This window comes from Schistosoma mansoni (assembly GCF_000237925.1).
Source record: "Schistosoma mansoni, WGS project CABG00000000 data, supercontig 0184, strain Puerto Rico, whole genome shotgun sequence".
NCBI lineage: Eukaryota > Metazoa > Platyhelminthes > Trematoda > Strigeidida > Schistosomatidae > Schistosoma > Schistosoma mansoni.
This window is the reverse complement of record NW_017386068.1, coordinates 234,496-251,678: the sequence shown is the minus strand read 5'-3', so window position 1 is coordinate 251,678 and position 17,183 is coordinate 234,496. Positions and strand designations below refer to the sequence as shown.

Sequence of the window (17,183 nt, the reverse complement as noted above, 5' to 3'; positions counted from 1 at the left end):
ACGCTAAGTTTGTGTGATTAACTTGTATCGTCCTACTTTTGCAACGAAGGGGCGACTGATATAATGGAAACAATTATTATTATAATCATTTGCACCAGTGATTGTTTTACTATACTTGTATTTATAAGTGTACCAAAGACAGACTTCCTTCCGTTGACTGTGACTTTGTACGAACTCGCTTACGCTCGACAGTTTTGCTTATAAAATTTGGCATGTCTTGGTATCCTCTCGATACCACGAGATCGCCAACAAATATATCTTATTTCAACCGTCAAAAGCCTTCTGGATTTTGACCTACCAATGTATCCAACTCGATACCTGACACGTAATCTTCCTGTAGTGGTGATTATAATCAATCGCGACTAGACGCTGTCTGCAAACTGTCTTACGCAAGTATTAAGTTGAAATATCAAATAACCGGTAGGTTTTAAATGTTGGTTACCCAACGCTGATTGTAGTACTTCATATTCAGGAGATAGTTCAGTCGACGTAGAAGAGGCATTTCAACGTACGATTATGGCATGTACCTTAGTTCATTACAAGTAAACTAAATTTGATAAGCATCATTAGTGTAAACGATACTCACTAACATTCATTTGTTGATGTTAACCCTCGAGTCATTTGTTAAGTTACACATCGAAAAACTAACAAGAGCAATTAAAGAAAATCGAGGAAAATATTTCTCTATGGTATAGATGTATTCTTGATACGTACTGGAAAATGAGACTCATCTTGTCCAATTCGTTATTTGTTTGCAACGCATAATGAGAATCGTACTGCTGGCGTTCATGTGAAGACCAGAGGACAGGTTGTCCACTTCGAACAACGGAAAGATATTCATTTAGGCAATAGTCAAAAAATACAGACAGTAGTAGTTGCTTGAGAGTTGCATAAGGGTGTGAAATCGATTTGTCTGGAAATGCCAAAGTCCTTATTAAGCTGTATGCTTCGTTTCCGATGAACGTGAGGAAATGGGCCACAATGTTAAAATCTCTAATATCTTCTTAGTTCATAACCCAGATTTTGAACCTCTCTATGTAATCCTCAAAAGCGTAAAATGCGAATGTATATCCAACCGTTCCATCACAGGCTCCATAGCGACGTCAATTTGATATTTAGGAGTATTTGAATGATAGTATAAACTATCAATCCCAGAAACAACGCGATTTAATCAAGAGGTATTAGATGAGCACGAACAAACGTATTGCACTTAGAATTTAAAATCAAAGCAGTCATCAAAACAAGAGAATCATTGGTTTCCACTTCTACCACTGCCGACCATTCCCAAGTGTTACATGTCGAATATACAACTTTTCAGTCACTTTATGCTTGGCTTCGAAGAGCATGTCACTATAAGTATTCATTCGAATATACTGTCACAGTAAAAAAACTTATGCACAGAACTCAACATTCTAGCGAAATGTCCAAACTGATGCAGTACTACAAGTTTTCGTAACGAAAGCAAACACTTAGTTTTTAATTTTGTAAAACAGTTACCCTTTATGACTATCCATATATCTACCCATAAATCTAAAAAGAAAACGAAAACTAAATATGGGCAAAAGTTTATTGATTAATCATTACTACTGGTACAGAAACATTTAACGCAGACAAATCAGTTCCCAATTTGGATATACCACTACAAAGAACTTATTGTAAACAGTTCCTGTCACGTCTGAATAATTTTTTGTATTCGGATCCATATTTTTTTATCGAAAAGATTACTACACAAAGACAAGCGTTAGAGAAATCAGTCTTAATTACTTATTGATGATTCTTAGGCGAAAATCGGCTTTGTTGAATCTATATATACTATGTGCTTAGTCTTGGTAGTGAAACTGTTGTTATTATGGAAGGTGTGAATGTTATCTATTTTCCATCGACTGCAATGCGTAGGAATATAATGAACCATACAGCTCATAATTCACAACTGATCGAGCTTACGTGTGAGAGTTCTTCTTACGTATGCCAGTAGCATATGACGGCAAGGACACCGGCATGTCACAATTTATTCACGATCGAGTTTACATCTGCTCGCAATTCTTTTTGCTTCCAGAAAAACAGAACAGGACGCCTTCGACCAACTAACAGGACAAAATTCTCCTTGAAATGGAGAGATCGGGAAGTTACGAAGCAACAATCGGTCAAACATGTGCACAACGAGACAAAGAGAACTAAATCAATGTTCTTCGCAATGAATTTGTGGTTACACTATAGTAAAAGACCACTTACACGTGAGAAAACCTGATATTGGTGCAACCTATATTAATGGTGATCTGAAGTATGTGAAAAGTTGCAGCTTCTCCATAGTATGGAACGGACCCTTCTGATTGGATAATTTCATTAATCGTTTCCTTTTAACGTCCAATAGCTGAACGAAAGGCTTAAAGTATACATCAATAATAGTTACTCAGCTTGGAAACGCACTAAACGGAATAGACTTCCCTGTTCAAGGGCTCCTGTGAAAATTTGCAAGACACGTCCAGAAATTTTTACATGGTTATCACACCAATCTTTACATATTACGCACAAATTGGCTTTGTTGAATTAATATCTTCAGTACTTGCACAACCATGTTACTGTGTAGTTAAGTAAAGACGGGTGAAGATCGAAATGAAAACAGTATCTTTTACTTATGAGTGATGATCCTTGAAATAAATGAGACGGAACTGCGTCAGACACCTGATGAAGTACTTGGACATTTACATCAATATTAAAGGCTGATTGCATAAGTAATCAAAAGAAGTCATTTCGAGAATTCCGATTAATAGTAAAGTTTTTTCGAGAACACACTTTGAACTCGAATAGACACGTGTTCTGGTAGATCTGTGTTATAAGATGGGGTACTGTTTCGGCACATTTACTAGACTGGGACTCATCACTTCGCTTCTTTTACAACTGATTAATTTTATAGGATGTTCCGTTAGATCCTTTTGTTCTAAGTTATGAATGTTAAGACAATTTACAGCGGTCAGTCAGAGCTCCTATTTCTGAAGTACATATATGTCACAATTCTGAGGTCTTTTAATAGAAAAACCCTCATATTCCTGAGCTGCTGGAGTTGTATTATTGGATGGCTTTTCATAGCAGAAGTTTTAGTTACATAGTCTTGCAACATTTGAAGCTATGTATCAATAATCGAGAGCATTTAGAAATTTCAGTTGGGGATGATTCAAAAACGAATATCTAAATATGTAAACACTATGTATAGTACAAGTGTTAAAAATGCATTTTAGTAAGAACACCAACTATTAGAAGTTTTAGAATTACAGTGACGCAACTAGTGGTTAAAGAAATGTTTAATTTCTTCAAAATGTCACCATTACTAAAACGTTTGGTCAAAATGGATAAAGCGACACAAAGAATGACAGTTAACCTAAAAAGCATATTTTTAAACAAACAAGTGATAATTTACTGTATATTTACGCACTAAACATTTATTTAAACAATAATCAGTAGGTAATTTAAAATGAAAAGAAATGGAAACAGAATATCAAATATTCGGCACTATAATATATATTACAGATGTACAAAATGCAAATCAATCACGAATGAATACTTCCTAAAGCATGATAACCAGAAAGAATGAGATGTAATTATAGATGAAAAGATGAATCTGCAAAAAACTATTACACACAATCTTTACTAGAACTTTTCACTACAGTATCTGAATCAATTTCTTGAGACTTTGATTCTTCTTGAGGTTCATTTGGATCTTGAATAGCCAATCGAATACGAGAGAGAATAAAGCCCGGTGTAGTGTCTATGGCACGCTTACCATCTATGCAATTTAAAATTATTGTAATAAAACATAATTAAGTTAGTAGAAACACAGAAAAAACTATCTTGTAGTGTTATAAAATTGGCAAAAAGTTCTACACATGAAACAAACACCAAGACTTAAAATTATTGAGTGTTTCATGAAGTACAGTTATTTTTTTTGATTACCGATATTAAACCACAGTCAACTGTTACCGTACACTACAGAATGGTTAGGAAAATAAATAAGTATTTCTGAGTTCCTGATTTGGTACGTAACACAATTTCAACGATAAAACTCGAATAATAGTGAGAAGCATTGTGGGATATGATGATTGTTAACGAATGATAAGTTCGGATACTAAGTAAACAGTAAATCATTTATTCAGTGCAGTGTGAATGTAATAAACGACTATTTCGAAAAAATTTCTATGACAGAAATACATTACCTGGTTTTATGAGATTGACCGAACAATTTCATTAAAAACCGTAACCTTTAAAAGCAATATAAACGAGCGCTTAGAAGTACTTTTATCTTGGATATAAGTCGAATTTCAAGTTTCATTATTTTCTGAAACAATATTTCACATAGTTTAATCACTTTAAACGGTTTTAGTGTTACCAGACAACATGTTTGTAATAACTTTAAAATAGCTTACTTTAATAAAGATCTATCAATCAGATATTCTCTTAGTTAAAAACAATTTTCTTATCATTCGCAGCTAAATTTGCTTCTTAAATTTACTATTTACATACGGAAGTATCGTTTGGAAATGAGTTTATTCAAGATATTATCAAATTTCTAGTTCTACACACTTAAATGAATGCCAAAATATAAGTGAGAAAATAAGCATGTACTATACGCCCTGTGATACAAAAAATAATTCTTAGCTTGTCCCTCTGAAAAAACCAAGCAGGAAGTACTGTTGACAAAAGTAACCTCACCGCAAAAAGTGTAAGAGTCATCAAGATTACGCAACATTCAATTACAGAAATATGTTGGTTAGAAAGACAATAGAAATGACGAAATTTTGAATCAGAATGATCTTGCTAATTAAATCACTAGTCTTGTCAAAAAAGGAACAGTTATTAGAATATCAAAGTGAAAAAATATGATTGCTTACTAAATCTAGTATAGGACACTTCAACGCCCTTCATCCACGATCCTACAGGAGACTGAACCTTAAGGTCTAGCGGCGAGTACTTAACCCTTACATTACTGAGCAAGTATCGAATGGTTGAAATGTTCAGTTTTAATCAATTTACGGTATTAAGCAACTATTTTCTTCGGCGGGGTAACTGCTTTATACCTGATATGGTTGAACACCACTGTTTACGGTTCCCCGCAAGAACTCTAGTAATTACGTCTGAAAACCAGTCGCTAGTGGGGATATAATTATTATCACTATAGGGGTTTTGGAAACTAACGAAAATGACTGAGATCACGAACCAACCGGAGTTACACAACCATTAGAAACAAGGAAGCTGCTACCCAATGAAGATGGCTGCTCCATATAGCGACCTTATTCAAACCAGACACATTAACCACTGGGTGTCGTTTAGGTGGTTTAGCGGTTAAGCGCCCGTCACGAAGTCAGAAGGCCCTGAGGCTTAATCTTCGGTGGGGTGGTGGACGTGCAGTGTCAAGGAGTACCACACTAGAACGAAATAGCTGTTTAGTGATATGAAATGACTGCTGATATGAAGTTATTGTTTAAGAAGTTAATCACCAAGAATAAAAATATCTGATAAAAATCAAGCATAAAACATCCTTGCAATTATTTTAATTCACCGAGGAAGAAACAATAAAGAAGACAAATTAATACTACATGGAAATTCAGTATAATTATTTGATTTTCACACAACCGGAGACGAGTTTGGAATTCATTTTATTAGTCAAGGTTTGAGTAGTTGATTGTCCTAAAGCAGACATGGTGTTTTGCTGCTTTTATCAGTGGTTTATTAGAGTTATTAAAAGTAGATTACCGGAAAATAGCTATCAATATCGATTTATAACAATTAATAAAAACGTAGAAAAAAACTAAAAATTATACAGTATGTTATTGGAAGAAAATGATAACCGTCGACATGCAGATGGAGGATACGAAAATTATCATATAATTGCAACTCACTAAGCCAATAAAGAACTATAACCCTGCCTTTAAACTACTTAAAAAGAACATGTTAAAATTACAATCTGTCAACTGAATTCGCAATAGCTGGGAAGGATTTTAGCTAGAGGCCCCTAATAAATAGGTGTAAAATGCCTGTCGTATTTTAAAAGTTCATAAGCTTTTAAGTAAGTGGTTACTTGCATTAATTTGTAGATTATGTTGTAAAAAGGTGGAGGCATTTTTTCTACTGCACGTAGGTGATAAATGAAGAAAGAATGAAACTATCCATATCGTGCACAAATTATCATTGATTGCATAGAGCCAGTAAGTTAGCACCCCAATGTGAAAAACTCTAGTGGATAATACGACTTTGAACGAAGGTACTTAAATGTGATAAAATAACCATACCTATTTTCTCAAACCCTTTAAGGTTGTATCACATAACCATTTGAGACCGTTAGTTATTCGACCCAAAACACCGGATGATTCCGTTTCCTCCCTACTATCAACCTGATTGTCCGAATGAAAGTCAGACGTATCTCTCGACTGTGTTTCCGAATTTCGGCCAAACGTGTCTCGCAAATTTTCGTACAGTTGGCGAAGACCTAAGAAATATGAGTGATAAATCATTTAGAATGTTTACGAGCAGAAAATCCTACTTGTGGTGACCAATAAACAAACTAGCCTAGATAAAATAAATATAGCCGGTAAGAGTATTTAACGAACAAAGAAATGAAAGAGGTTTTGTTCAATATTGCTATACTTACAGTCGTAAAAACATACGAATGTTAGGATGATGGATTTTAACACACACCGAAGTCATTTTTAAGGATTAATAAACAAGGGATAAAATATATAAATTTACAAGGATGTTATTACTAATTCTAATACAAACGTATATTGGCTATTTTAAATTCACTGATAGCATTAATCTGTACCAACAAAAATATGATAGTTGCCAAAAATATACATACTTTATTTAACGAACCGAATTTAATTGCAGCTCGTAAGACCGAAATTTGAACTCATCATTAAAATACAGATTTTGTGGTTTAACGATTTTGTTTCACATGTTTACTCAAAGGGCTACCCAATTGACTTTTAACTGAAATTCAGAGTCAAGAGTGAGATAACCTACTACCTAATGACAAGCCTAGTTAATATGGAATCTGATATCAAAATAGCGAAAATGAAAAAAGGAATATATATATATATATAAACTTTAAGAACACTAATGACTCAATTTTAACCGGGATAACGCCATACAAGTAAGACTATTCTGTCTAAATAGATAGACCTTTGATATGTTGCCCTAAGTTGCAGAGGGTAAGAAACTCTTTGATCCAAAAATGAAAGTGATGAGTAAAATCATTAAACCAGAGGTTTTTGATTCCAATGATAATGAAAACTGAACTGGCAACTTGAGCCAGTGCAAAATGTTTCTATGACCCGTGTCAGCTATTTCTACAGAATTTAAAAACGAAGTTTTACGCCTCCGATTAATATCAGAAAAATCATAAGAATCCTTATACTGTTGTCTCAGTTTAAGTTTTTAGTAATCATCTGTAATTATTTTACATCAACAATAGATTTATAATAAGCAATCAACGTAACTAGTCCACCAGGCACAGGCTTATATAATAAGTTAGGAGTCACAATTTCAATGTCTAAGGTCAAATGATACTACCTGATTACTTAAACTGAAGTAAATGAAGTGTGATTTGAACCTAAAGTTTAATGGTTGAAAGTTGATTGCATGCAGTTTGCATAATGGTCTTTGCAATAGTTTTATCTGACGAGAAATTGATATCCCATGAAATTATTGATTTTCCAAGGCATTCACTTTACACATTTAAAGACTAGGTAATACGAATCTATGTTTAGAGACATATAACTCTGGCAAATCAAGTTGTATTTCGCGTAATTAATTTATTCTACATCTTGAAACAGTTGGCGTTACTTTTTGTCTCCAGAGATGTTCAACGTGTGAAATTGTGCAACAGCTTTGGTCGGAATGTCGAGATAAGCTAGGTATCTATGCACAAAAACATGTCTATCAATGTTCCAAGAAAGTAGTAACCCATGAATAGGCTCTTAATGAAATCAAAGACAGTACGATTAAGAGATGGTTTTATGGACACATCATCTTTAGAGTTACAGAATGATTTCGGAATGTGCTAACGGCTTACAAATAGTGGCAGTCTCATTCATTCGGAGTGGAATACTAGGGAGAGAATCTTGAGAACTGTGAAAGTATTTGTTAACCTCTCTAACATACGTAAGATAGCTGGGATGTCAGTTTATTCCAAAGTCTAGGTTAAGATATCATTATCTGGTTATATCTTACATGAAATTGGTGTTAATTAGTTGCTTTGTTTGCCAATAATAGAAAGAATGTAAGGGCAACATATAAATATTTTTCCGCAAACAAAGGATGGAACCATTATATATGTGGCAGGGCAAGAGAAAACAAGGATTACACTTTTTCAGATCAAGATATTACAAAAATTTATGAAACCATCAACTTATATTCTGTGCGTATTTCTGAGTTATGGTCTGAGTAGAAACCTAAGTCAATGCCTAAATACAGTTGATAGAGCTCAAAATCGGTTGAGGTAGTGTACGTGCGATGAGGTGGAAAACGCTATAATTATTCACAAACTACAGCGTAGTCACAGAAATGGTCCAAGCTAATTAATGTATGTTAGTAACTTAATACATGTTCATGCGCGCGATTGGTCAAGATTTGGCTTCATTATTCGAGGAAGACAGATACGCTATGGATTGAAAATTTGGCTTAATTCCCCGAGGGATACATATCTACATTAATTAGTGAATCTTGATCATGGCTGACTAGTAAAGGTTTCCTATTTATTCTTGGTTTCCTCACTCAAATATTTAGTTACATTCACTTATCAAAAGAGTACATGTCAGTTTCAGATATGGACGACTGAGCAACACAACAGAATTTCATATCCTTATTTAAAAATAAGATCTCGTATAGTCACAAATAATCAAATAGTTCATATGGTAATTTAATAACACAACACCACATGAAATAATTAATTTCAATTTAAACTGGATATTGGCTATTATGAGTATCATTGTGCTTACCTATTAACGATAATTATAATTCATGAAACTCGAAATTAGACTTCATATTAAATTATTCCCTAAAGTTTATAAAATAATCCTACTCATTGGGATATTACAAAAAATATATTTATTATTTATTCTAAAAAGAATTTGGTTCAAGATGTTCAATATTAACATTACCTTTTAAATTAATATAAAACTTAATAAATGGAAATTAATTTCGTGGCATTTTTTTACAGGATAGATAGTATTTACCTTTAAAGTGACAGTACAATTAATATTTTAGATGTCAACCATCTGAATAAATGATCGCATCAATACTTAACGGATTTAAAATGAATGGTAATTAACCGTGATTTTTCACCTAAATTATATAAATAAGTAGTTATATTTTTTTAAATAATTTTGAAAAGATATGTTAACGAAGATTAAAGGATAAATAAACTTTTACTAGTAGTCTTAGGCAGACAAAATAAGTCGATTTCCAGGGAAATAAATTCAGTTTTCTTAGTATGAAACAAAAACAAGATTATAGGAGTTATAAGATTTACAGATTTTTATGGAGAAATTAGGACTTTAAACAGCCTAACTGACCATAATATGAAGGCGAACGATAGCATTGAGACAAAAATACATCTAGAGTTTAGTAGATGATACCCTCGTCGGATATATACATATATTAGAAGTGAAATTAGTGTCTATAAAATAAAGCAACCCATAGAACTCAAAAACGAAAGAAACTTAACATCTCACCAGTAAACAACAGTTTGGAAGCTGTGCATTATATCGTTTTTATGATAAATGAATGCATAAAGAATAATTCTGGTTTACCGAAATATAACTTGAAGGTAATGAAATGGATAGACATCAGTAACCAAAGTGTCACGAAGCATATAATTAATATGACGCTTGGTCAAATCAAAAATGATGTTGAAAACAATAAGTATTATATTACGGGAAGTAATCAACGATTATGACATATTAAAAATTAGGTTTTAAATAACAATGAAACTCATGATCAACTTGAAGGATATGGAATGTAATTCTAACGAATTTAATGATTACAAACCAAATACACAATGTTTTTACATGAAAGTTAGTAATACAATGTAAAAATTCACTGACAAGACTTACTCACATGGCTACGCGTATATAGCCTCTGCCAGGGAAGTCCTGCTCATTGCCTTCTCCTGGCATTACTGTTGTTTACGAAATCGGGAGGACGAAAATCGATTGTCCGGAACTTCAACCGCGTTAGTGGACAGAGAAAGTCCACCTAGGGGAGTTGGAAAACGCTGATTTCAAACCAATGGTGCACATGGGCTCCAGTATCCTGAGGGAACAAACGGCGTATGGATCAATCGTTGGTCACCGGCTACCATGAAACTGCATCTCCTTACGATGCTCCACTGCCTTGTGGATCACACCTTTAGGTCAAAGGCTCCGGATGCGGGCGCCTAAGAAAACCGCTTGCTTCAGTTTGGGCATCTGGGCAGTAAAACAGCCCTCACACAAATCAAAGGAGATTTGTGTGGCACATATGAATCTGGTGCCCCCCTTGTACCAATATTTATGTTTATATAAATAAATAATAAACTTGTTTTATCTTGGCTTGCAAAAGTGCAACAGAGTTTCAACACTAACTAAAAGCATACATGCATAGCATAATAAAGTGCAATTTAAATCACATAACTCACGTTTGTCGGTCGACGTTACGCCTTCAACTGAACCAGTCACGTTATTTTCTGTCTCGGCATAGGCTAGGAGAAGGGCGCGTTGAAGATCAGTTAGTTTCCTACAAGAATCGATACATATAAAATCATAAACGTCAATATGCCCAAACTAAATTATGTTGGGATATGTGTGTAGAATGTTTTGTATCACAAACTACTGTTTAATGGACATTTCATCTGTGCATACTAAGGTACACTTATAGCTATAATTTAATAAAACTAAAGTGAAAAATATCAAGGAAATAAACAAGAACGAATATGGTACAAATCAACTGAACTACCATTTACATACGGGAACTTGAACTTCAAACATTTAAAAACTACCTGGTTTTCGTATCAGACAATAAAAGTCGAGAACAAATTCAAGACAAGTGACGAGTAGATGAGTTTTAAAAATGTTATCAGTAATATGAATTTTATGAAGCAAATGTTATATGTAATTTAAGATTTCCTAAATGGAAAATTTGAAAAAGAAAGCCTAATTTATTTCGACTTTAAATTAAATAATACTTTTATTTTGGTAACAAAAATTTATGCCACGTCTTTCACATAACCATTGAACACATTAAACATTTATCTACTGATGAATGAACACTTTATCTGCCAATAGGATATGACAGAGTAACAGTAATAAACACAACTGAATAACATACTGAAAAAGTTGATTAACTTAAAAAAATATATCAACAGTACGCTTTATTATCCCTAAAATTATTTTTTCTTAAAATTTTAAACCAGAAATAATAAAAAACAAGTGAATTATTGTTGAAAATCTAACAATCCAAACGATAATTTTATTTAATAACAGCTATAGAAAATGATAGCTAGGAAAATATTCCACTTCAGTATTTCGTTAGTGAGAAATAGAGCAAATATAACATTTTGTGATTGAATCAGAAATCACATTGTTGATTAGTACATAGTGTACACCAATTGCATTCAGTAAGTTCAACTAAGTCAAACATAAATGACACAGAGTTTAGTGTAATCGAAGTCGCTTTTGAGTACTCTTTTTTTACCGCAGATCATTCAATTGGATAGTTTCTTACTGAAAAAAATTTGATTTGTATTCTTATTTGTATAGAATTGTTATGAAGACGGTTGAATCCGTGATGTAAATTGGGAATTCAACGATCTACCACCAATTGCAATGGTTGATGGTTACCTAATATCGTGAGGTGACTGTAGTTAGAAATGTGAACCATTGAATGTGAACTCAGTGGTTTTAAAGTAAAACGCTTACTACGAGGCTAGAAGGTCATGGGTTCGATCCCTGGTACGTCGTTGGATCAAGACTGTCGAGGAGTTCCTTAATAAGACGAAACAACTACACAGTGCCTACTGGTTTTCAGTGATTGGTTGAACAAAGTATGTGACATAAAATATTAATTTATCCTTACGTAACTTATCATGATTTCCATAAAAAAGTTGCGTCGTTTTATGATAAAACAACGCATAACTAATTGTTTATCGTTTTAGTTTACTTCCTGAGAAGTAGTGATTATTTATGTAATAGTTTGGAACTTACTTAGGAGCTTGAATATGAATATGTATATAATGATCCCCATATCCATATCCATTGATCCGACTAATCCCTTTACCTGGCAATCGAATCCTATCATCACTGCAAGATCCAGCCGGAATCTAAAAATGAATATGAAGATGACCGGATTATTATTACCAAATATGGTTCAGAAGTCCGTGCAGTGACGACTGAGCTAGATTTTACTTATACTGTGTGAAATCGTGAATTTATCGCTCTTAGTTGCATAATTGAGGTCAACCGGTCAGCTAAACGCAACGTCAAATCTGGTACGTATATACATAGGTTCGAACTGCCATAACGCATTAGCACAGCGAGATGAAATCGTTAGTGAAAATTTCAGAGTAGTAGAGGTAGTAAAAGTATTAATAGTAATATAAAAATTAAACGGTGAAAATACAATTCAAATAAATACAAATTAGTGGAATGAAGAGATTATGAGAAATTTATGAACTTAGGACCTAAGGGAAAATACAGAAAATATAAATTGGTGAAATAAAGAAAATTATGAGGAATCCGGAAGCATGGAATTAAGGGAAAAACAAAGATTGGATGCATCGACGCCATTGAAAAAGATTTTGAGTTGTGTCACTCAAAGTCTTTAACTAATGGTTACGATAATCACACAACTGGAATAAGAAAACCGACAGTAGTCAGTCAGCTACGACGTATGACCAGGCACATATATGCATCTGTCCAAGTTGCCATACCTTATTAGCACAACAAGATGAATACCAAATTCATAGAAGTAGTTAATTTAGCGGTGGTAATATATAAAAGGAAGGTTGTATATAAGGATATAGTACAGGAAGAAAGACATATGAAGCAATTTTAATCTTACAGTGGTGGGAAACTAAAAATATGAAAGATACGCGTTTTGTACGGTTTGGGACTTGTTAACTGGATGTGTCTGCGTCTCGCAGTTGATGTTTACTCCAGGATTCTAACCAAGTCTCTTTCGCTTAAAAAGTCAATGAATTATTCACTTAGCTACTGAGTCCAGATAACTATTCATATAGCCACAGTTCATATATTCTTTACAAACATGTGAGATAATTAGTACATCGAAGCAATCCGCATAGGATGCATATATCTCGACTGGGACTGGTCAAAATTCAGTCACAATATTATCAACGGAATAATCCAATCACTACAAATTACATCAAAGTTCGCACCCATTGCACAAGTGAGTAGCTATTTGGACTCAATAGCTAAAAGGATAACGCATTGACGTTTGAAGCAAGAGGTAATATGTTGGAATCGATGATTGAACATCAACTGAGGTGCAGGTACACCCAGTTAACGAGTCTCGAGTTGTATGAAACGCGCGCCCTAAGTAATTCATTTAATGGTTTTACCGTACTTAGTAAATGGAGAAATGCTTCTTTGGAATGAACAAAATATCTAAGGTTAATATGAACTGTGTCAATCAATACTCATCATTTTGTTCTTATACGATATGCTCTCTTCCATTTCATTACGATACAGTTATCCAGTATTGTGACACTTCCGGATATCATATTGTGACAAAAATATACACTATGCTAAAGTTCTCATAAAGACACATGTTATAAGTTTGGAAAGAAATTCCATTTCATGGCGTCAGATAAACGAGGATGAACAGAATAGTAAACAAGATATTTTAGATATTATAAATTACTTACAGTTATAAGCATATTTTCATAAATTCCCTGTACCCGCATTTTGCCACCTAAAGCAGCTTGGGAAAGTGAAACAGTGATGTCTGAGTGTATGTCCGCACCTTCACGACGAAAATGTCGGCTTTTCTCCACACGAATTTGCAGAAATATTTCGTTATTACGCAGACCGTCGTTACCAACGGACATTCGCAAAACCTGACCATCTTCTACCCCTAGAGACATGAATGGAAAAGATGAGTGAATTAAAACAACTGAAGGTTGACTTAAAAGCTATAAACCAATATGGGCTGATTTCAAAGAAGGAGCAAATCAGAAGGGGTTTTGTGAAGATTTCAGTATTTTCATAGTTGAAAGCACGCGTCAAATGAAGCTAGACCACCAAGGAAAACCAAAAAGCACAGCTAGGTCCTGGGTTCGAATCTCGAGAGGCGAAATTGTGGATGCGCACTGCTGAGGAGTCCCACAACAAGACGAAACGGTCGTCCAGTGCTTCCAGGTTTTCCTTGGTGGTCTAGCTTCAATTGACTCATGATTTCAACTATGAAGGAACAAATATTAGTTTAACTCCTTTCTCAAACGCAGGTTCATGAACCGCACTTTGTGTCACACTTAGATTGCGAAGTACAGTAGGACTATAAAGCGTCTGATCCGGTGAAGCGGTGTTCGAACCTGCAGGTTAAAATCACAGTCTTCAAACTAAAAAGCAAGGAAATTTCGTTCTTAACGGATGAGAACTTTACGTTTCAGTCCGAGTCAGAAAATCATGTAAATATCAACACAAACTCTACATCCCCGAATATATACAGACACGATTAATGACACATTCAAATAGTATCGATGAAAAACGGAAAGTGACTAACAAAATATTCATTCTCGCACACAGTAAGGCAAAAATAGAAAATATCCAGAGTAGTGAAAAAATTATGAGACAATTACCTGCAGGGATGGATACATTGACTCGTTTACGTCCGACAATCCTACCTTTACCTTCGCATTCTCGACAAGGATTTCGAATAATGGTGCCGGTGCCATGGCATCGCCTACAAACACTCCGAAGCAAAAACGGTCCAGTATTCATGTTCTCAGTTCCTGTTCCACGACAACTTGGACAAGTGGACTTATCTGTCCCAGGTTCAGCACGTGAGCCTTGACAGTGTGGGCAATTAGTCACCATATTGACACTGATCTCCTTATTTACACCACGAGCAGCCTGTGAATTTGAATATTTGGATAATATTTAGTTGAGTTTATAATAAGGGATCCTAAGTGATTAAAGAATGTCTACAACGTTAGACGACCTGGAATATTTGAAGTAAATAATCAAGTCGTTATGACCCATCGGAAGACTGTAATAAGTATGTAGTGCCATGAACTGTCGAAAAATCGTTCAGGTTAGAAATATTGGAAGAAATAAACGCGGGACCAAAGTGACGCAGATAATGATCAGAAATAGACAATATTATGAATGTTAGCTCATGACCCGACCGTAAAGGTCAACGAATGTATCCCCAATGATACTGAATTATTTAGTCATATAAGAATAACCTGACTTGAAGTCAATAAAAGTCAGGAATTTCGCACACACTACTGTGCACCGCTCAAATTAAGCTTTTACTTGTCCTTGCTTCACAACTTACTCCCAAGTATCTAGTGAAACAATAGCTTAATGGTCAAAGCACTCACAAACGGTGAATAGCTGGTTCGAATATAAATTCACATACTTTTGCTAGACAGTAAAGTATTGAGATCAGTTTGTAGTTTGGCCAAAATTTGAGAGCATAAACCTGTGCTCGGAAAAAGACTCGTCGATAAATGCTGATTGGGATAAAGGTTGATGTAAGTGTAAGTTAATAACTATACATGTTGCAGCTACTATTCGTGGAGATATGGATAATGTAGACCCAAAGAGACTATACTTCGTAAACTGACCATATAATATATTAGGTTTCGGTGAGAAACTGCTCCCTACATATAGTTAAATAGCAATTTGTCATCAAAGTTGATGTCATTTCGTTATAAAATCCCTTACTTTAATACATAACTCTGAATCCTGTTTCCAGATTTTCATATTAATCAATAATCTTTTTTGATCTCAGTAAGCGAACTTTCTCAAGGTCACTCAGGCATCGCCCAAGCGTCATCCATAAATTAGTCTCACCGTTTACCAACTAAAAAGTCTCCCGCATTTGCAAGTGCCGGAGCCAACCCATTGAGTTACAACGTATGCTTAAGACTCAATTTGCTTTAGGAAATTCAGTCATGTAATTTGTTTAATTGGTGCTTGAAAGTCTAATACGAACATGAGTTTCCGGTAATTTGCTATATAGCCAATGTCGATACATACCTGTTCAAAAGTAAGATTAATGGGAATCTCCTTAGTTGCATCAGACCCAAATATTGATTCTGCGAAGCCCTTATCACCAGAAGACCATTCATTGAAGACGAATTCACTATCACGAAATATACGCCGGAACAATTCCTCAGGGTTTATGTTGGAGTGAAACTCAAAACCATGTGACTGACCACCTCCGAAGTTGTTTTGCGTTGATGCTGACCCGAACTTGTCATACTGGTTTCGCTTATTTTCATCTCCTAGAACCTAACACTGAGTGAGAATGAAGTTCGCGAAGCCTACTTCATATGCTTCACTAACTTCCTGAAACTTCTGTGCCGCCGACTTGTCGTTCTTATTAACATCTGGATGATACTTTTTGGCTAGCTGGAAACAATATGGAAGCACTTAGATACTAACCTGGTAATAAGCTTTTTTAATTTCAGACTGACTAGCTGATTTGCTGACTCCTAATATACTGTAGTAGTCTTTCAGTAATGATACTGAAGTGTAAAAATTCCTAAAATTAAACTTTGAGGCACCGGCTTAACAGTACAGTAGAAGAATTAAGATGCTTACCCAACTTGTGCATAAGCGAGACGCCCTTAAACGCCATGCCGTAGCGCATGCGTCAAGTGTCGCGGCCTTAATTAGTTGTGTTGGTGTTTTCTTAAAAAGCTAAACGAGAAACCAAAGTTTATTCTATCGATCTCTTGGTTACTCTATTCTTATTCTTAACTCACGAACTAAGTTTGATATTTGGTAGCAGCAGTAATTTTCATACCTGTTATCAATGAACGGGAAGTCTAGTCCTAACTTGATTTGCATTTCTCAAACTTTTTCTGTGTTCTTACGCAACAAAAGTACCATTTCCGATCTAAAGAATCTATTTTGAGCTATACGTTCGGTAGATTACTTTTTTGAGTTTCATTCAACTTAGTAGTT

General features: G+C 34.6%; 1 protein-coding gene across 1 annotated transcript; it reads right to left on the bottom strand.

The window, feature by feature from the left end:
* Positions 1-3,393: 3,393 nt before the first annotated feature.
* Positions 3,394-16,866, bottom strand: Smp_096010 (DNAj homolog subfamily A member, putative; the record flags this gene model as incomplete). The annotated part of the gene is made up of 9 exons (XM_018794542.1): positions 3,394-3,781; positions 10,667-10,764; positions 12,231-12,346; positions 13,910-14,118; positions 14,843-15,116; positions 16,251-16,505; positions 16,542-16,625; positions 16,659-16,783; positions 16,818-16,866. The coding sequence occupies 9 exons, from the start codon at positions 16,864-16,866 to the stop codon at positions 3,630-3,632; spliced, it is 1,362 nt and encodes a 453-aa protein (XP_018647044.1). The 3' UTR covers positions 3,394-3,629.
* Positions 16,867-17,183: the final 317 nt, after the last annotated feature.